At 44.3% G+C, this 22,625-nt stretch overlaps 1 protein-coding gene across 3 annotated transcripts in view; it reads right to left on the reverse strand.

Annotated features, from left to right (window-relative positions):
* The window catches only part of flna (filamin A, alpha (actin binding protein 280)), a 43,677-nt gene that overhangs the window by 20,085 nt on the left and 967 nt on the right, over positions 1 to 22,625 (reverse strand). For all 3 annotated transcript variants that reach the window (XM_082517497.1, XM_082517496.1, XM_082517495.1), the window contains exons 2-6: positions 14,009 to 14,475; positions 3,779 to 4,030; positions 1,863 to 1,960; positions 304 to 451; positions 64 to 182 (exon numbers count right to left, since the gene is read on the reverse strand). In XM_082517497.1, coding sequence (XP_082373623.1) covers positions 64 to 182; positions 304 to 451; positions 1,863 to 1,960; positions 3,779 to 4,030; positions 14,009 to 14,378 — 987 coding nt within the window. In that variant the 5' untranslated portion in view covers positions 14,379 to 14,475. The remainder of the gene's footprint in view (positions 1 to 63; positions 183 to 303; positions 452 to 1,862; positions 1,961 to 3,778; positions 4,031 to 14,008; positions 14,476 to 22,625) is intronic.

The following is a 22,625-nucleotide window of genomic DNA, read 5'->3' on the forward strand; positions in this document are numbered from 1 at the left end:
CACAATCGTTTTTAAATGAACAAAACTGAAAGTAGAAGTTACACACAAGGATGGATCACAGACCTCCTCTCTGTGGCCTGCAGGGTCCTCCACGTAAACCAGCACCTCTCCCATTCCTGCGCTGATGGTTTCCACGGTGAACGTAGCCTTTTTCATCACTACATTACCAACGGGCTCGACGCCTTCACACAACAGACAACATGTTAAAAATGTCTCACTGCAGTATGAGGCTCACAGTTTCTCTGTGGATACAAGCAAAGGTGCATCAGCTGCATGTGGTGATGCGCGTGCATGCTGGCATACCTGGGCCATAGGCACGCGCCTTCTTGGGGTTGAGTTTGGGTCGCAGAGGTGCTCCAGGCTTGAGCTTGGCTTTGGGGAACTGTGACAGGTAGGTCATGACTGAGTGCTCGTCCACATTGGGGTCCACGATCTCTTCAGGGGTTATCACCTAGGAGACGAGGAGGAACATTTTTCTAAATGTAACAGCGGGCAGCCCTCCCCACGACTTGTTTGCATGTTTGTAGTAGGAGAACCAAGGTGACAGCTGTGCAGACGGAGGCAGGGCTTGATCAGTTACCGTGGAGATTACCCACAGGCAAACCCAGTGATGTTTTGATTGTGTGATTAAAACCACACACACGAGCTGTACGCATTTAGAAAGTACCTGAGACAGTCGCACGCAAACCAGGAACCAGACAAACCACAGTCTGGAGGGGAAGGACGCCGACAGTTTCTTAGCAGAAGCACGGCTGAAGGCGGAAACGCCAGCGACCACAGAGCCAACTGTCAGCACGCTACAGCGTGCCAATCATGCCAACAGTACTGACACACACACACACAGCACAGTTACGCCACACAGGCGGCACAGGAAACTGAGTTCACTTTCAAAGCTCCCTGGTAAATGCTGAAAAGGGGCTCAAATGTCAGGTTTCCCCACATGACTGCACCAGAACAGATTTACCGTTTCTAGTTTGCCAAAGACCCTCTGTAGCCTTACATAAGACTGAGGGGGTCTTTGGGGGGGGGGAAACCAAGAATCGGACAGGTATGAAAATGGCCGCTCACTGACCAATTTATATAAAAAAAATAAATAAAAAAAAATAAAAAAGGAAGCCATCACCTGGGACCGTCACTCAGATAAGAGAATACTTGCACCACTGTGTAAGGATTCAAAAACGAGCTGCTGTACAAAGATAGATGTTGTGATGGTGACCAAAAGGAAAAAGCTTCACTGCAGATAACAATCACCCTCAGGAAATGCACCACTTCCTTGTGTTTGGTGTCGGAGGGAGTGAAGTCATTAGCAGGTGTGGATAAGAGTTCAGTCATAGTTTCCAGAGCGTAGCATGATCACCTACACCAGCCTAATGGCAGACTGACTGCAAACGATGAACAGTCTGAAAGAACACGATGAGTTTACTGGTGAACAACCTCTACACTCTTATTTTAAAAGTTCACCTGCTGTTAACCAGAGGCCCAAAGACCCATCAGTCAGCAGCTTCTGTAAAGCCTCTCAGCCTGTGGATGAGAGTCTCCAACAAGTTTCAATGACCAGTCCTCAGTGAAAGGCTCCATCATTTTACCTCCATTTAGATTAACTGCAGATGATGCAGTCATCCTCAAAGCCACCTTAACTCAAAGCAGGTTTTTGCTTTATATGCAAAATCTGTTCAAAAGTGAACGGTTGCTTATTTGTAAAACACTTGTGACTGGTCACAGTGACCAGCAGGAAGCAGTGCATTTCCCTCCAAAAGGCAGATAACTCTGGTTAAACGTTAGCTATGGGGAAAACATGATTGTGCTTGAACTGTGTTCCAATATCCAGCTTTTTTAATGTTACTCCTTCATTATCAGGTCACCTGTGGAATGCCGAGCCAGTCATCAGCTTGCTGCATGGCTTCACGTGCGTTGTCCACTGGTTTTGTCTGATCCCACTGGTCCCAGTCAGGACACAGACCTGCAGGAATAAGAGGTCAGATGGATTCACTATATGAAGCAGAAGGGTTCATTTATAGTACTGGCTGTACTGATTATGACGAGTATAAGATCTCAATGAGAAAAAAAAAGTGTTTAATGATATTGAACTTGCTAGAAATGCTAATGCAGAGTGGACATTTTTCCTGATGACATGTATAAGCTCAGCTAGCTCTGCATTTCACCACCGAGAGTGGATCTGTCGTGTCTTTGCTAATTTTCTGTCATTGCTCCATATTTTTTTATTAACACTTGCATAATTTAAAATCATGTGTCCTGGCTTCAGAGGGCTCCAACACTCAGATGTCTTGACAATGAGAGCAGAAATCCCCAATATGGTCATCTGAAGCATACAGCTCTGCCCCACCCAGCCACTGTTTAAGGTTGCACTGAGGAGCTGTGCCAGGGCTGTATAAGATAAATAAGAAGTTTGAGTAAAAGCAGAGTAGATCCCCTTTACACAGTGAAACAGCATTTCTGATTAATTAGACATGGAGTGCTTCCTGTTATAGCCAGTCTGTCTAATTAAGGACAACATGTTGACTCCAAACTTGTAGCCTTGATGATATCCAGAAGATAAAGGCAGAATGTCTAATCTCTGCAGCAGTACGTAGGTGTGGGCAACTCTGGCTCCCAGACATGTCTGCCCTTGAATGATGAGCCTGTCCTGGAAATGCGGCCATGTCAGCAGTTATTTACTTGCTGGTAAGTCTGATGGCTGTCATTTCAGGACGCTGCAGTAAATCTGTTTGCTTCTGTGGAGGCCTCGTCTCCAGCTTGAGGTTGCTGGTGAGCCATAGCAACGCCAAACACTCCAAGCATGTAAACAGAAACCTCCTTTGTCCCCCGACAGAGCTCTGTACCCCCCTCTAGCTGCTCATCATCACTCTTCCCATCCGTTTTATTGACACGTGAGAATATCATGCTTTCCCCTCACCCAACCTCCAGCTGTCAGTCACTGCTGTGTGTTTAATGTTAGACGTATGAGGCGAGGTTGGCGTGCAGTTTGAGTGGTAGTGTTGCGTCAGTGCACTGCTTAGTTCCACAATCTTTAAGTCCTCTCTAGCTGCTGGACTGAAATGTGTCACTACGTGCCACAGAGACCTGCACACAGGTCGAGGACCGTTTCACACGTCAGCTTTAAATGAATGCTGAACTGTGTTGGCCTGATTATTGATTTTAGCATCTCTACAGACACACACCTCAGCATTTCTGCTGCTTTGTGACGGAGATGTTTTCTGTTTCACTGCAGTGTCACTTACTGTGATTGGCTCTTGTTTATTATTGTTTGCGTAGTTATTTACTACCTTTGTGTGTCTCACTTGGTGAGCCGCATTACCAAATGAGAGCAACATGGTTTACACAATCCCTCGGGAAGTGAAAGACACAAGTCCCCTCTGGGGTCAGGTCAGGAAGGACTGGTGTCAAACTCAAACATGCAGACTTGCTACTGTGAGCCTGTGGGACAAGCTGAAAGTAGCTTCTCACCACACTGGTGTGATCGCTGAACACTCCAAATTTAATGATTCTTTATCGGTTAACATAAAATAAATAAGCGACTAATTTTTAAAATGGCCTGTATTTGTATAGTGCTTTAAAGCATGTGTCCAAGAACATGTTTAAAAATACTGAATCTTCACTGGAGCAGCAGAACATCGAGACAGGAGCCTCGTCTTTCTGAAATAAATGCATCTCGTTCTTGGTACTGGGCTCGTCTCAGGATCAGCCCCTAGCAGTAGGGTAAACACACCCACACACCCAAGACCCCAGAACACCTCAACACATCCACCGTTTAGCTCACCTGGAGCACAGCTGTCAACCAGGGCTCCCAGGGCCCGGCCGGTCTGCCAGTCTCTGTTGAAGTTGGTGATGGGGAGCTCAGGCAGCTTGTTCTGGATCCATCCCAGCAGCCTCTGCTTGGGGGTCTTCTGCTTGCCATCATCTGCCTCTTCCTCTTCATCCCACATGGGCATGGAGATGGAGTAGTGCAGGATCAAGGTCCAAATCAGACCCAGGATCAGCTTCAGGTTTCCATCAACAATGGCTTTAGAGTCTGGGGACCAGATATGAGTCACGTTAAACAGTCGCACAAAGTTCCTTTATTTTAGAAACCAGCTTAGACCACCATAAAGCAAAGCACGACTAGAAGGTCTCAGCCAAGGACATGAAGTAATCTGTACTTCAAATACTCAGATTCCTCCTGCTATCTAATGTTTGGCTGGATACATGCCCCTCCCCCTTTAAACATATTTCAGATGGTCTAATTTCCAGTGGTTGTCATAAGTCGAAGATGTGTCCATTCTTGGAGCACTGCATTTCAAAAGACATTAACTCAGAGCCCAAACCTTTTTTTAAAAGTAGGAGGATAACAGTGCAAATTAAAAGCCGGGTTTCTGACACTGGTGGACAGAGTGCACGTCCTCAAATGGCAGTACAGCAACACCGTTTATGGTTTGGGCCACCGCTGCAAAGCTTTAATATGAAAACCTTGGAGGATACGTCGAGTGTAAATGCATTTGTTTCAAGGACGGCAGATTTGACCACCATGTACCAGTCATGGACTTGTTAACTACCTACCTCATTATTGCTTTACATCAAAGGAGATTCAGTACATTAAACTCCAGGATGTACACAGAGTCCCGCTGACTCTGTAAAAACAGTCATTTTCTAATGGACTCTAGGCTGCTCCACTATTTACCCAGCGGTTGGGGATGGACTCATCTGATTTTGTGCCGGATGCCCTTCCTGATGCAACCCTCCCAATTAGCTGGGCTTGAAAGCAGCACTGGGAGTACACCAGCTTGGAATCCCCACAGACTGGATTTATGAAGACGCCAACCAATTCCTTTCATGGTGTTTTATTAACTCAGTGTGGATGACTCATGAGCACAGTGAGTTTAAGTGTAATAAATGTGTATATAAATAAAATTGACCTTTTATTTGAACTAATTTTAATTTCACACGTCTTTGATGCATTTTTGCAGTGTAATAAAACTTGACCATTTTTGAAACTCCATTTGTGTTAATGAAACAGTGACGCTGAAGCGTGACAAAGACATGAAATTCATCTGAATTAGAGCCTGAACTGTCTGAATTCAGACGATAGCGTGAGAACTTCCAGAACAGAGAGTGCCATGATGAATGCAGAGCTGAATCACATTAAAACTGAGACACTGACACCACCACCACAACCACATACTGCTGCAAGCTGAGTAAAAGGTGATGCAACCATAAGCTAGCCTGGGCATGAGCACACATACCGGCCCACATAAATGCTACTGCATGCACATAGCTTGCACAAGAAGCAAGACCAATGAGTCCTAAGATCAGGCCTTGAGGAACGGGTGTGGCGCAGTGTTTGTGCGTTTCCAAGCTGATGTTGATCAGATTATTAGTTAGAGAGGAAATAATGGGGCCAAGTTCAGATTCTTGGAAGAACCTGAGATCCAGTTCTGAAATACGAACAAAGCCCCACTTTTACGTGCAGTGTTTTTGTTTTGCAGGGTTTGGGAGAGCTTTAGTCTTCATTGCAATCTTAACTCCCCACCCCTGAATTTACAGCTACACTGGAATAACTGTTGGTGACAGCAAACCAGCCTCAACCACAGTGACACCACCCGAGCCCTTTGCTGGAGCTACTGCAGCATTAATGGTCTTCTCTGGGAGTCAGCGAGAGCGTGAGGATGCATGATGCAGATAAAGATGAGGAACAGAACAGCAACAGGAAATCTTTTCCCCATAACAACCTTCAACAAGTCGAGCTGTTTGTGCACATGCAGAACTGGGACAATCTGTCTTAGCTGGCTGCTCGTCTGAATCCATGCGCCAACAGAAAAGCATGCTCTCGAGCAGCCAACGCTTCTCTACATGACATGTCAGCTGCCTTCTGTTTGGCGTGGGTGGGTGAGAGACACTCCATAGGGGTGATCAAACAGAACTGGATCAGATGCTTGGATGGCCAGCTACTGTGGGAAGTTTGAGAAAGAAGCAAAGAGGCAGCGGCGGAGGGGCGCAGAGATATGTTGCCTAGGGACAGATAAACCCAGGACTTATAAACTGTTATTAGTACTGATAGCAGAGTCTGAATAAGACCACAGGTTGGTACGTGTAGCAAGAATGCAGAGCAGCTAAGTAGAGGCGTGTCAGCCTGCCAGCCATCCCAGCAGAGACACAACACTACTAGTTTTAGTACTTGTACAATTAAGAGAACACAATCTGCTGCTTTTAGTTCAACACGACAGTCCCCTATAAAGGAATATTGTTAGGACTTCATTCAGCTCCGAGTCTGTGTCTTTGATTCATGTCTTGCACACACAAAAGCCACTAAACATTCAAGGAATCTGCCAGCATTCCCAGCAGAGCACAGCTCACCAAGCCTGACAGAGCCCATATATGGACACATGCTGCCACAGACTCCCCCCTCTGCTGACTCATACACCCCCTGCAACAAGCTTGTGTGTACCACGGAGGCTACCGTATGGAGTGTCTGTGGTCCCTTTACTCTTAAAACTCCCATGATTCATTGGTATGGCTCATCGTTACTGCAGCAGCCCCTCCACAGCCCTCCTGTGGCATTACATGACATCATCACAACCCGTGACCTGTACCCTGACCTGGTCTCAGCAACGAGACCACGGGGAGCGAGAGCGCTCTGCACGGTTCAGACTGTACAGCAACATCTGGAGCCGATTAGTCCTGAGAGCTTGTAAACTGAAGAACAAGCAGCAGTCCCGAGGCCTCTCCCGTCCATGTTATCCTTACACAATAATGATGAAGTGTAACCGTAGCATGACTGTCACCATCTCTGTATGTTCATAATATCTCCAGCTCACATGTGGAAAGGAATTTTAATGAAATTCTTAACATGTCACATGACCGTACGTGTATGTGTAACATACATATGAGGGAAAAAAAAAAAAACATTAGTGAAGTCCCACTGAGAAACAATGGGACCATCATTTCCAAAATGAGCGTTATGTTGATTCACAAAGACTTGAAACTCATCAGTTTGATGTCAGAGTTCGTGGTTAATCTGGAGTCGTGCAGCAGAGGAAACCGAGCAGCTGCTGAGAATGTAACTGCAGTCACAGGGAGACTGAAGAAAAGACATTCATAATAAAGCTTAAAAATAAAGTCATTTGCTTTGTTCATGCTGGCCCACATATACCAATACACTAAATGTAATCTATTGTTATACAGAGTTTAGGCTAAAAGCTCCAAATGCTGAAATCTGTGGCCTGCAGCTGTTCTTCCCCTCCCACTTCTTCCTCTGACTGCACCAACCCACACTGGAGCTACTACACTTCCTCCTCTTCCTTTCTACTCCTTCCACTCATCCTCCCTCCCCTCAGCACTCCCTAAGCTGGGGGAGAAAAAAAAAAAAAAAAAAAAAGTTCCTCCTGGTTTTTTAGCCTTAAAAGGGCAGAAGCACACTGGATTTGGCAGGGCCCCCCCACCACCCCCAATTCCCTGGGCTCTGGTTACAGACAGGGAGGGGAGGAGGCAGGACGGACAGGGAAAGGGAAGGAAAGAGGCAGAAGGGGCGGAGGTCTGAAAGAAAGAAAAAAGGTGCGGGGAGTGAAAGTGCTGCATGGGACATTTTTATAAGGCTGCACTGACAGCAGCACACACTGAGGATGGGATGTGTTCATCTGAGTGAAGCAAGCAGAGAAAATGGCCTTGGACAAAAGGATGATCAGGAGGTGAGGGAGGACATGGGTACCATGTCAAATGATGGAACACAATACAAGCGTTTCCTGGAAACCGCTGAGAAGTACTATTAAAGTACTGATTATTCCCTCGATGACATCGTAATAAGAACAGTAACATAAGACATTATCTATGAAAAACAATGTGTCTGCTGTTTATGTGCAGTTTAAATGTGTGCTGGAAAAAGTGCTTGTTGAGTTTGAACATGAGGCATGGGGAGTTGTGGCAGTTTTCCCAATATGATGTAATGGAATAGCCAGAATACCTCTGGACTGAATGGGAACACACTCTGCTAATTCCAGGATCCACATGACCAACCCCCTCTGCCTGTGCAGACAGGAAGTTGTGCTAATGATAATGAGCTGGCAGGAAGTGATCTATTTTGACCCAACTGAGTGGCTAAGAGCTTATCGCAGCCCGACCTGCATTCCTCTCTGCCCTCATCACCAAAGGCTCTCCTTTCCTTCATCGTCATGTTTCTGAAAGATTACATTTAAGATCATAACATCCGAACACAGCAGGCTAAACTGGTGAGCGAGCGTTCCCAGTGGAACTGTGCAGCACTCATGTTATGACCAAAACAGGAGTTTTCCGGGTTTTGGGAGTAGCTTAACTTCAAAAAGGAACCCACCGCTCGCTGAATTCTGCTTATTAACATGGTCCAAGTTTCAAATAGTTTTCCACCAAGCTGATAACTGATGCAGCCACAAGCATCAGTGTAGCTTCATATGTTGGCTAATGAGCAATAAGACTGAATGTGCCAGTTTGCTCCATCTAGCAGCTCAGGTGTCACTGCAGCCAGGAGAATCTGACTTTAACTAAGGAAACGTATCCATCTCCATCACATGGCTCTTTAAACACCTTCTCTTTGGTTAATGTCAGAGATCAACAACACTGGCTTAAATTGGCACCCATTTCCTCAGGTTATTTGTAGAGCCATGGTGCCACACTGTGTGGACATCCAAGTTGCAAAAGTAGAAACATGGCAGAGGGAAGTTAATGTTTGACAGTATGAAACTTAATTGTGCAAAATCACATATCTGTTGTATACAGCAATTACAAACATCTTTACGTGCTTTGATGTTTCCCAATCATCTAAGGAACACGTGCAAGCAGCACCTTACAGTTGTAACAAACTTCCTTAAATGCTTCATCGTCCTGGGATCACTTCTATAAAACTTTTCATTATCATGGGACAGCATAACAGGAGGGAGCAGCTGGCTATTACTACACAGGCGTCTGTCCCAACCTGCTTACCTCCACTACCAGCAGACACAAGGAAGCTGCAATTTATGAAGATGATTCCACACCAAGCCTGGAAGAGCTTGGCACAACATTCACTCATGCACTGTTTCTGCATTTTCTGCACAGGCTCAGTCAAGTTCATACAAAGCAGGGTTTCAAATCTGGGTTTGGCTGACGGGCTGGAACAGAGATGCTGCCGACATGATTATGATGGAGAATGAACCTCTGCACAAACATGGGTGTGATGAGGGCAGGGGAACAATCACTTACACCGTCTTTGCACAAGGATGCAACAGGAATTTCCTCACAACTAAAGATTTATACAGAAGATGCTTGTAAGATGTTCTATAGTCACAGCAAACTAAACGACTGCATGAGATGTGCTGTTGGATCACTGCTAACACCACTGCCTGCTGCTGGCAGCCTCTGTGACTGAACCCATGTTAGGTCTTTGGATTCATCAGTAGTCATGAGTCTGCTGCTGCCAGATCATGTGGGGCTTTGTCAGAGAGATTACCTGTTAGGCTGGAGCCTGGTTACAGTGAAGTCTGGACTCTGTCACTGTGGCTGTATACCATGCTGGCCGAGCCGTGCAGGAACACGAGCGATGCGAACCACACATGCAAAGGCACCATGTTTACAGCTGAAGGAGCAAACAAGGTTTGGCAGGAAGAGTCTCCTTTAACCATTTATCTCCTGTGGATTTACTGTCAGCAGGCCCATTTGACAAGTTCTGTTTAAGTGAAAGCGACTCTTCTGGTTTGTCCTACAGACAAAACTCAAATGGTTCAGCAAAGATCAGAAGACGAGCTTTACAGGCATGTTTAGTGTCACAGTCACAACTAGGGCTGGGCCATATTATACCGTTCACGGTAATACCGGTATAATGTTAGGCAACGATAGGAAAATGAAATATCGCGATAGAATATGAGTAAAACGCGCATGCGCAGTGCCTTTGTTTTCATACGCACATGGCCGATTGTTGAGTGAAACAGATGAACCAGAATTGGTTTGTAAAAATGGTGCAACTTCCGTGATGTGGAACTGGTTTGGTGTTTGTCCGTCAGATACACGACAAAGCACTTTTTTTTTTGCAGAACATGCAAGCGGGCTGTCGTTATTGTCGTATTTGTCGGACTAAGATGCTCTTAAATCTGGGAGTAATCTGGGTCCTAAACTCCGTATGCTTCAGGTCAAACAACACTGCAGCGTCACTTAGAGTTAAAAACTGTCTAAATTCTTTCATCTTTAATAAAACGATCAGCATTGCTGCTTTACCAGGTGTAACTATAAAGTTTAACTTCCAGGCATCCATGAAAACAAAAGTTATTACATTTAACGGAGTTAGAAGTTAGCAGGAAGCTAGCGGAAGTTAGCTCGCTAGTTTCGCTAGTTACCTAAGCATGATATTGCATGTTCTGACTGAGAGATTTCTGGAAAAAAAAAAAATCAAACGTACAGCTCTGCTATCACTTCCAACATAAATGAAGACAGGAAACTAAACAGCAGTGACGTTTGTAGGGTTACTGAAGTTGGGCTAGCTGGTATATAATGATGTGCTACGTGATCGCTAGCGACACAGCTATGTTAGCATAACATAAACAGTGAAGCTGGAGGACGAACACTAACACTTTTCCACTTATAAAAGTTAACGTTAAGGTTCCTCATGGTTAGAGACAAATGCAATCGCATGGCAGGATGCTGTAAACGGACCAAACTTCAGTCAGGAGAACAACTGAGATAATCCATCCACAATACGAGGTTAGTCATTAATATACTGCAACAACATGGGAATAGAGCAGCTGCCAGAGAATTCAACATTAATGAAACAATGGTACAGAAGTGGAGGAAGCAAGAAGAATGAGTTTAATAAAGTTTGATTTATCTGACTGCTTTGTTTCGCTTAATGTGCCTTATAATCCCGTGCACCTTACGGTCCGAAAAATGCATACTGCACGCTGCAGTTTAATGTTGCAAAGCACCTCTTTTTAACTTCAGTGGATATTATACATGGTTGTGCTCAGGATATGTCAGCCCATTTCTACTGGAAATGCCTTTTGGTTAAACTTTCAGCAAGGAATTTGCATTTGCACTGTTACATTTTTATAAAGCTTTAATGTACATAAAAACCAGCTTCTTGTTTAAGTGAAAATAAATGATAGGTTGTCTTTTTGCGCTAGTAATGTTGTGGAGTTGTATTTTGTCTCGCATCAATTATATCGTCGGTTATATCGTTATCGCAAATTTTCAAATATATATCGTGATAAATATTTTTGGCCATATCGCCCTGCTCTAGTCACAACCTACTGATGTCTGAACACACAAAGCAGAACTGACCATCTTTGCTTCACATTTCGTTTTTCAGAATATTTACATTGTTCCTGAAAAGTGATGATTTTTTAAACTTTACAGCCAAAGATGTGTAATAAGTCCATTTGACCAATATTATTATTGGTTAATAAATCTGGGAATCTTAGTCTGTTGCTGTAAGGTGGATTAAAAGACACACAGCATCTCTATGGGAGATTCTGCTAGACTGATTTTGTTAACCTTTCAGTAAAGTTAGCCTAAAGGGAAAAAAGAAAAACCATCAGACTAAAGCTGACACGCTGCTGGTCCCAGTGTTGCATTTCCTGTGCAAAGAAGAACATGACATATCTGTAAGAGGAGCGTTTGCCAAACAGCCTGGCTCAGCCGGTGAAGGAGAGCCCTTTGTAACAGAGCTCAGTACCGGTCGGCGGTCGGCCCTCTCCAGATACATCTCCTGCAGCCCATCCACGGAGCCTCTGCCTTTAAACCAGCAACATTAGTTTCAGCCTCTCTAATGTCGCCCTTCCCAAAAAGCAAAGTTCATTTATTTTACTGTCAGACTGAGGCAGCATGCTGAAAGGTGACAACCAATCTTTAGAGAGGTTCAAAAAGCTGACTGTAGAAACAGTGACACTTTCTGCTGCTGGTGCATCTCTCCTTCATTTTGTGTCAGAGTCAAAAATCTGGCATTAAAAAAAATAAATAAATAAAAAAAATGATTTGACAGAACAGAAATCCACTGATTGTTACAGCACGGTGTTTGTCAAATCGTGCTCTACCTGCTGCTGACATGCAGCCAGAGTCAGACATTTACATAAAAAAAGAAAAAATTCTTGAAATCCTGCTGATGCTGAAAATATCAGCTGTCAGAAAATACCAAAGTACCGAATATGATAGTTCTGTTTTCACAAAATGATTATCCCGTCTCTTATTTGTAGCCTGCACTCCATTAAATCCCTGTAATACTTCCCAGTTAGAGGCTTTGAGAGGGCGTGTACGAGAATGGGAGTTTGTGCTGACGTTCGCTCTTCATATTGAGAGCAGAGTGAAGCCCGAGTGAGAAAGACAGAATCTCACACATGAAAATCTCAAGCAAGCACAGTAGCCCAAAATAAGACTGTGGATAAGGACAGCCAATCAGAACAAAGTGGGCTTAAAGGGGGAGGAGTCGTTATTCCAGACAGAGCTACACCAAGGCCGTGTAGGAGATAACAGTTAATCACTCGGAGCTATTCTAGTTTTTATTCTTGGACTGAACAAGTTATAGGTCACGTACTGAACGTCTGTCGAGTTCAGTGAGGACACGTTTGCCTTTTCCTCCAGTGCAACGCTGTAAAATAAGAAACACTGGACACCTGCGTCTCTGGGGTTGGATGGACTGCTCCACAACACACACAGCTGTTATTTGGAAACTGTTGCATTTTCAGTAAATGAGAAAAAGACAAGTGAAAAGAGAAATGAAAGAGGTGTGGCCATCAAGATGCAAGATGAAAGGAAACCTGATAAGTTATCAGTGAGAAAATATGCTGAAAACCCAAACTGGGCAAAGAACAACAAGAATAAAGCCCAGAGAAGCAGAGAGCATGTGCATCACACTGAAGAGATGTCAGTTTGGCAATTTGTGGTGAGCCTTGCTGCCTGGGTGTGTCCACTTTCTGCAATGAAAGGAGGAAGTAAAAAAAAAAGCAGGCTCCTCTCTCATCTTCAGATGAAATGAGTCAAAGAGCAGCTAAGGATGAGTGAGTCAGCAGGAGGAACAAACAGAGGCTCACTCGTGCTTCGCCCTAAATACCAGCAAAGCACTGCTTTCAGTAAAACAAACTGCTGCATGTATTGAGAAAATGAGGGTGATGTGTGTGAAGAGTGTATCAGATGTGTACTTTAAAATTGTCAACCGCAATTTCTGCAGCAGCACCTCCCAAATTTAGAGCCACCCATCGTCTCCCCTGCAGAGCAGCTGGAGGCAGGAGCGTGTTCATGGAAACCAAGTGAGCCAGACACCAGAGATGACAAAGACCCACTCATGTCTGAGTCACAGAGCTATCACGCATTTCCACCCACAGACTCTGTAGATAACACTGTTACAGACTGTCTTTACTCCAGGTGATGAGGCAGCATTGCATTTGCTCTTACAGACCCTGCATAATGAACTATAGTGAGGACTCAGCTGTGTGACATCTGCACTGTTCTGGGAGAAATATGAGAAAGCAGAACATCAGTAGCGCTGTGAGCAGGCATGCAGCTGCATGTAGGCAGAGCCAATTCAAACTTTATGTCTGCTGCAGTCCAGCACCAGCCCGAGCTCTCCCCACCACATCAACACACACAGTAGGTCTGGGGCAGGCTCACAGAGCGTGGCTCTCACAGGCCCGGCCGGCTCAGGCGGTTGAAAACACCCCACCCACCGACCCCACAGCACAGTCAGACCCCCTCCTCCCAAAACAATCGGCCTCAAACCTGAACAGACCGAGACAAAAGCCCTGCGCCCCCGGTCACCCGAGGGAGACGCCTGCTGCCTCACTGAAAACCCTTTCAGAAATGCTGGTGCGCGTTTAAACACTTCTGTTACAGAAAATATTCTAGTGGGCTCCATAACTGGTTTTCCTGCGCCCCACGGTCGTGGGCTGCTCTTAAAATGATCACCATTTACTACAGTGCAATCAAATGTGACCACTTCTTTAGGAACAGCAAACATTTCCAGAAGCCTGTTGGAGTAAAGCTGGATCAATCACGCGTCCTGGCACTCACACACACTTATCGGACCCACCTATGGACACCAGCTTGATGTTTTCCTTGTCCAGGAACTCCAGAGCCACCGACACGTTCTCCAGCTGCATCTGGCGAAAGGTGGGCCTCTGGTTGTACTTTCGGAACATTTTCTTCTGAGACAGGACCTCCAGGAGCCCGATGAGCCGCAGCCCGTCGCTGAGATCCGTCTGCAGGTTGCCGATCCTCTTGTTGACGCATTTCAGGTGTTCGTTACACCAGCGGGTGAAAGTGTTCTGCTGTATCTTCTTCCACGGCGCATCCTCGGCCAGGTCTTTCTCTGTAGCGGGCATTTCTGCGTCCTTGTCCGCGGAGAGAGCGTTTGGAGCGGGCGCGGCGCTCTGGTGGAGCCGGGGGTGGGAACCACTCATTTTTATGGTCTCGGCTGTCTCCTGGTTCGCTGGCTTCTCTTTTTTTCCTTCGCCCTGGGTGGAGTCTTCTCAATCTTCCCTTTCTCACTTTCTAGCTCTGTTTGTGGAGAAAAGAAAAAGAGAGCAGAGAACAGTTACTAACAGCCTAGAGACAAGTTTCGCAAAGAAAGTAGGCGGCTGAGGACGGAAAGGGACGAGTCAGCTTCATTATCCGTGTTACAATCAGGAAAAAAAGGGGAAACAAATACGAAGAATGGTATTTAGCCCCGTTAGACTGTGTCCCAAACTTATGCCTGGCTCAGCTAAGGAAACCCAAATGTCCTGTGTTGGGGCGGTTGAGGTGTAAGAAACCTGAAACTTGTTCACATTCTAACTTTACGCCATGTTTAACAGCAAACGAGCATCTCGCTAATTTTACTACCGAGTTTAACTCATTGCAGTCAGAACAGCTGCTCTGTGTTTGAACATTTAGCCATTTTTAACGAAGACAGTCAGCGGTGTCCAGAGAAAGAGCTCCGGGCTGACAGAAACCTCAAGCTGCAGCTTCAAGTCAGAAGTACGAGTAGTCTGAGAGTCATTGTTCGGTTTGTCCTCCGCTGAAGCACCTTTGTAAACAGGCTCCTGTCTGAAGCTAACAGTCATGGGTACATTAAACTGTCCCCAAACTAATGGACAGCGCTGGCTACACCAGGACAAACACCAATGATCATAACCATCAGGCCACAACGTGCCGGCAGTATTGTGTGGAGGAAACAACGACTGTGATGTCACTGAAAAATCAGAAAGCAGTGAAATTACCTCCGTAGTCTTTGTAATGTCTTCATGTGTGTTTGTCAAAGACTGTCCTTATCCTGGACCTCCTAGCGTCCCATTGTGGGACTATGTGACAGTTTGCACACCGTTAGTTCCTCCTGTGGGTTTCACCTGCTCCCTTCTTTGACCTGCCCTCATTAGAGCCTGAGTGATTTCACCTGCTCAGCCTCAGCTGTTGTTTCCTTCTGTGTTTTAGCTCCTTTTTACTTGTTATTAAAGTTTTTATTTGAATACCTGCAACTTTGTTTCTGTCCGTGTGTGCTTTGAACTGTATCACTGTGTCACATATGATAACCTTATGTTTGTCTCACACCTGGTTGTGCTCCTGTCTGAGTTTCCAAAATGGTTTCAGACAGCAAACAAGTTTAGCTGAATCTAACTAGCATTATTGCTATAGCTCCCCCCAAATAAATCCAATAATCAATGCTGTTATTATGATTCAAATTTACAAAGTACAGCTGCTCTGTAAGCTGCAGTGGAGTGTTTCTGACTGTACGTCTTCTAAGTTTTCTCTGCAGTTTTTTGCTGTTTTTAAAAATGAAGCTTAATGGTGCCATAAAGTTAAAACTCTTAATATTGTCATCTTAATTCAGTTTTTACAAATACCCACAAGTATTTCCTTCGAGGACATAACCCCCCCGGACCTTTATCCCTAATGCTATGCTGTGGCTACAGAAGCAGAGGGGCTGTTTTCAGAGCTCGACAAACAGATTTTCCAGCAGACGTACTGCACGGTCCCTGTGAGGATATGAGCTCATCTTGTGCTCGGGGTCCCAGGCGAAGTAAATATTTAAGCTATCTGGAAGGATAAGCAGATCAGAGACTCACTGTTGTTTGTTTGTGTGCGTTGGAATGCATTCAGTGTTGTTCAACTTTCCTTTTTTGTGCAAGCATGGACAGTGTGCTTATTTGTGCATTTGAGCGCACAGTGTGAACCTCTGCCTTCGTCTGTGTGTGACATCACTGTGCTGTGTGTGCAGCCCCGTCAGTAAAGACAGGACTGTGGACCAGTGTGCTGTACTGGCCCAGCAGCGTGATCACAGATCAGCTATGTGCTCTACACTAACACATGTTAGGCTAATGATGAAGTCTGATAAGAGCCTGGATCGACTGTTTTCATCACTTTGTCTTCTGCATTGGAGACACGTGCTGATTGCTCTTTTTAGGATTACCAAAAAAATATGATGGCCAATATTATAACGAAGCATCAAGCAAGCTTTGAGGTGAACAGTTGGCAGCTGTCAGCCTGGCATGGTGAGGTACTATACTGGTCACCAAGGAAGCTTACAGTTTCTCACCAGCTCCATGCACGCTGCTCTGTGACTGCTTTGACCTTCAGAGGTAAGGAAGTAAGCTGATGGCCAAAACTGTTCTTCCTCTAATGGGCACAGTCTCGAAAAGCTCGTCCCTCCACACAGTTTGCTTGATTTCATAATAGAAATAAACACCATCACAGCCTGGTGATGGAGGTCTCTATAGTGCTAGTTTCTTTCATAAAAACTGTACAGTGGGTAGATCTGATCCATTTACATTTTGTTAAGTGTTAAATCAGACGTGGGTAATCCACTGGTGTGCTGGCACGGGCAGATACCTGTGAATGGGACGTGTTGACTATGTGCTCTGGTGTCTTTTAAGCATTTTTAAGGGATCATCTAACAAAAAAAAAATCTTTGCTGATGATTCGCGATGTTGCTGCTCCGCTTTTTTTCACCTCACCAGCAGATATGCGTGCCTGCGCATTGCAGTGATGCAGTTCATGTATGCAACTGTCTAACCAACCGTACTAACCATAGCTGATAACTTAGCAGTCCACTTAGCAGTCTGATGCAAATATGCTTCTAAAATGACTCGTTCTTATATAGCGCTTTTGTACTCTTCTGAGCACTCAAAGCACTTTACACAACTTGTGTATTCACCCATTCGCACAAGCACATTTTTCTAGGTGCTTTCTAAGTAACATTCACACACACTCATGCAATTTGGGGTCAGTATCTTGCCTAAGGATATTTGGCATGCAGACTAGGGGAAGCCAGGAATCGAACCACCAACCTTCCAATCAGTAGATCGGAAGGTACCACCTGAGCTACAGCCAAGCTATAACATGAAAGCTCTGTGCTTTATGCCATCAGATGGGTGCTTCTTGTGGTTTTTGAATGAAATTATCTGACAAATAATAAGTCTGTACCACTGTTGTGGTGCAGTGCAATGTGTCAGAGGTTTTTGTTAGTCCACTCCTTCACATACAACTTATGGTTGAAGCTTGCTAAACAGGCTTGTTACTATTAGTTGGGAACTGGGCACTTCACCCTTTAAAGGTGAGTTTAAATATGGCCACTTTTGGCTCCTCAAAGCAAAAGGCATCATGGTGGTGGCCAAAAGTCTAAAGTACAGCATTCACATTCACATAAATAAGATACGGACATATTAGCAACTTATTTCCAAAGTGTGACCAGCAGGACTGAACAGGACGTTTGATGAACTACCAGATTTGTAGCTCAGTGGTTTCTGTTGCTTTGTAGTGTCCAACATCTGATTATGTATTCTAAGCAGGACGTCAGTATTATCTGTGTACCCTGACCTTTAAATTCCTTTTTTTCCTGTGAGTAACACACCAGAAGCAGCTCTACAGATGGGCTTGGATGTGACTCTGCAGCTTTTTGACTAAATAAGGAGTTCAGTGCCAGGAGCCAAAGTGCGGCCAGCAGCCATCAAGAATGCTTGGCCTTTGTGTGTGTGTGTGTGTGTGTGTGTGTGTGTGTGTGTGTGTGTGTGTGTGTGTCTGGTCAAAGGAGAATCTGAAGAATGCTCTTCACCCCCATAACAACCACGGAGCCTCCAGACTTAATAACACCCCAATAAAAGCGTCCCGTTAATGCTACACACACCGAGTGGCACCAGCATGCTTCTATCATCCTGTGGTCACTTAAAGAATCGAACGATACAATTAGATCGTTTTGGTTTAATTGTGTAATTCACATCATTTTACAGTGTGCAATGTGCGACAACAGTGGCAGAGCAGAAAACAGGCCAAATAAACACAATGTACCAGAAAGAAGAAGTGAATAGATGCTTGGAGTGGAAAGGCTTGGAGGGGGGTAATCTGTGGTTTGTTCATGCCAGAGAGCTCAATGAAGTTCTGCCTGGAAGTAAGTGAAAGCCGAGAAAGCTGGCAGAATATCCAGCACATATAGAGGCCTATTGTTCCAGAGGAATTTAGAAAATAAACAGGAGACAACACGCAGGGCGGGACGGCAAGAGCTCACCAAGGCAAGACTGAGCTCTCTCGCTTGTCCTTTGTCTCCCCCTAGCATTTGATTATGGTACTACACTTCTCTGTCCTGGAAGTGTTCCAATTATTTGCTTTTTGGACGTATCCACTTTTTATACTGATTGTTGTGACATCATCACTGAGTTCAAATGTACAGCAGCCTCCTCTGCTGAGTGCTGTTGAGGACTTTGCCACCACCACACAAATTTAATTAGAAAATCACTTAAAATCACTTCATTAAAGTGCCCAAAAGCTGCATCAGTGTTAATCTAACTAATGCTTCAAGACAGACTGAAAAATGTGTCATTCAAGCTTCTTACCCACACATCAGGACCTCAGTTTAGACTCTAAGCTCAAAGACAATAAGGTAAGAACATGAATGAGTGCTGTAAAAACACAACCTGACCACGTCAGTGTTGAGAAAGGATTTCAGTGAGCCAAATCCAACAGAAGGTTGCAGAACTAAATGTGGCACTGTTATTCTCTGCTTGTGCAGGAGGCCTCCAGCCAAAGACCTCATTCCCTGAATCGGCCGAGACGAAACCCAGAGGCTGTAGTGCTAAGACAGAGGTACGAGTGAAGACCTGAGAGATGAAAACCACTGATTTATGGAACAAATAGAAGAAGGGAAGAGCTTTGGATGTCTTGTAGTATTTTTCATCAAATAGTCAAATGTGAAATCTATCGACCTGTCTATGGGGCATGGTATATATGTGTGTGTGTGTGTGTGTGCATGCGTGTTTGTGTGTGTGCGTGTGTGTTTGTGTGCGTGTGTGTGTCTTCATACAAATATCGAATATAAGCTCTAGTCCACAGAAAGGTGTCGACTCAGTCTCCACTTGAGTGAATCTTATATAGCTGTATAGCACCAGCCTGTCCCAGCTTCAGCTTCTCATCACTTACCCCACCCAATCAGCCACAAGCATGAGCAGAGCAAAACTCAGCACAGGAAATGTAACACTGCACGCGATAACACTGCCAGCCACATTACATGCAAGACAGTGTGGAGACAGCCAGTCAGAAGCAGAGATTACACCTAAATTATGGTTTTCCCCTCCAGTTTCTGTAGACAGTGTGGTAACGGTGGCACTTGTTAGCTGAAAGTAGGACAAGACATGTCAAATAAGGACACGTTTGATTGAGATGTTTACATCAGATGAACCACACCAGCATCCTCTTTTGTCTTCACAGTATATACATCTTTATATTTATGAGAGAGAGGCAGAAATCCAGTCAGTCTGAGTAGTACCACATTTGCCTGGTGTTTGTCTGCATGCAGGTGAATCCATTTGTAAATCATAAGAGGAAGTTATAAGCCTCGAAAGCATCAACAGTTTAGCTTTCATTGTCCTTTTTTAGTTGGCGTTGCAAATACTAATAGCTGCACAGAACAGGAAGTCTTTGGCCTGACATCTGTGGTGTGCTGGCTACACCTGACCCAAACAGCGGCTACTGACCCCGCCGCTAAGCCATGCTAGGGGAGGCATGCTAGGGGAGGCATGCTAGGACAGCCATGCTAGAACAGCCATGCTAGGACAGCCATAGGTCCTCAAACTGTGGAAAAGCTAACTCGCTTAGCTTAATACCTCTCATTTTAGTGGATTTAATTGGATCTTTGCCTTTAAACAACTTTTTTAACAAAAACAAATGTATCTATAGATACCTATAGAAAAACTTTCTGAAAGTTGATTAAATATAAAGACAGTGGGTGGTATGCAGAAGTCTTAAGCTGCCACTCACTGGATATATTTTGCTAGGAAATTAACTGAGACATCTGAAAGTGAACATATATAGAAACACAGTATATGAGACAAAACCTGAGAATCCTAACGAGCTTGGAAGGCAATATTTGGTGTGATCAGCTTTATTCAACACAGTCTGAACTCTCTTATTCAAGCCTTCTGTGATTTCCTTAAGTAGTATTTAGGAGTAGTTTCTTGGGGGACGTTTCAAAGTCTTCTTTACAAACCGAATGCTGTTCAAGGTGACCCCACGTTTCTTCAATAATGCTGAAGTCTGGAGCCCAGTCCACCACTGTGTATTTCTCTGTTCAGCTTTGCTTTTACTTTGTTGACAGTGTGTTTGGGATCGCATGCTGAAAAATTAAGCTGTTGCTAATCGGATGCTTTCCAGATGGAATTGCATGATGGATCAACATCTGATGGTAAGGAGCCAGACATTCTTCTCTTTAAAAAAGACCCTAAGTCTGGACCACCAGTCCCAAACCATGACAGAGCCTCCACCATGTGTGACAGACATCTGTAGACACTCACTGTAGTATTTCAAAATCATGGTCATCATCTCATCAAAGCTGTTTCCAATGATTTTTAGTCACGTTCTTGTGTAATTTAGCATAATTCAACCTTTAGAGTCATTTCCTTTATTCAAGAACGGCTTCTTAGTAACTACCCAAACGGTCCAGTGTCAGCTCTTTGCTGGATCTTTTCCTTTCTTAACGATATGACTATGACATACTTTTCATCTGCTGTATGTCGTTTTTCAGACCTGATACTTTTTTACCCTCCACTCATTTTTTTGTTTTGTTTAAGGCCACATAGCTCATCAGTTAGTTCAGAAACACCATTTGATTCCTGACCGAACTCTGTTTCCTGGATCTGCTACAGTGCCTAAAGATGGTTTAACAGATGAACAGCATTACAAATGAAAATGTTACTATGTGTTGTCACACACTGGTTCATTCTTAGCTGCCTTTTTTATGCCTGATTGAATCATAGGTCACAGTGAAATGGCTTAGAAAAGGTCAGGCACAAGGACTGGGCTGAAAATGAAAGACAAAGCAGCCAATGCCCACACACTAACATCTGAGACGTACTCCCTTAAGGACCACTTTAAAAAGATCACAAAAAACAAAATCGAATAAAATGTGGGGGTGGCTCGAGACTTTTACTGTAGGCCTTATCTAACCATAATATTTTTGCATGAAAAACACCAAGTCTCCATACATTTTTCTGTTTTAGGGAATTTAAGTTTTAATATGTCATCGAGTTTGCATTCACATGGCAAAAGCTGAACTTTTAAATTTGCTGTAGAGAGGGGGGGGGGGTTGATTTCATTTAAATCACACATGTTGTATGTGACAATTAGTAACCAGTAAAAACCAAGTAAAGGTGATGTGTCTGATACAGGTCAGCTGAGGAGCTCAGAGTTTGTGTAGAGCACAGGAAGCCCACAGTCCTCCACAGCGCTTTAGATGAAAGCTCAGTAGGAATGTTATGACCTCACCGTAAAATCACCTGCCAGAAAAGCTTTAAAAAAAAACTGGTTACATTTAAGAACAAAAGAGGCGCATTCAGGTCCTGCAGTCTCATCACCAAACAACCATCATGACAGCACTTTTCTGTTTTTGGAAGCTTACTGGTGAAGTGGACATGACTGTCTGGACTGGACTTAGATTATCTCCTACACTCTGCCATGAACTGAAAAGAACGTTTGTGTTTATATAACTGTATATAATATGTCTATAGGCAACAGTTCGTTCTTTAGAGGCTTCTTGCAAATGCTAAGTGAAAGGACACTGCCACACTGTAAACTGGACTTGGATCGGAGCGTTCAGTTTGCTTCATCACAACTTATAAATAGTAAAGTACTGATACATAGATGTAAGCCTCCCAGTCTTCCAGTGGCATGTGTTAATGCTGTTGCAGTTTAATCTGCAAATGATGTCAAGAACAGCAGAGCTGAAACTAAAGAGAAATGCTGCCTTGCTTGTATGGTTATTAAATGTGGATAAATGAAGTGTAACGAAGGTCATGCTGTCCTTGAACATGGGAGCTGCGTGAAAGCTTTCCTCCCATCTGGCCACACTTTGAGAAGCCGCTGACCATAAGAACCAAAACATGTTGCAATGATGTGCATCAGGTGTAGGCACTCAATGAAACTGAAGCTTTATTATGATTATTACCGACTGACTGACAAATACTTGGCAGGCATCTTTTTGATAATTGCCAGACTCATTATTTTTATGTTTTCATCGATCAGTTTTCCTATGCCAGCTATCACAGGATGAAAGGTGTGGTCCACTAGGAGGGGTCTAACCTTCACACTGCATAACTTATCGTTTCTTTTCCTTATTTTGAGAATTAGATGATCATCCAGCTGTGTTTCTGAAATGTGTTACGTGAAAATTCAACCATTCTTCTGAACAA

The sequence above is a fragment of the Aulonocara stuartgranti genome, assembly GCF_965226115.1.
Source record: "Aulonocara stuartgranti genome assembly, chromosome: 20".
Classification (NCBI taxonomy): domain Eukaryota; kingdom Metazoa; phylum Chordata; class Actinopteri; order Cichliformes; family Cichlidae; genus Aulonocara; species Aulonocara stuartgranti.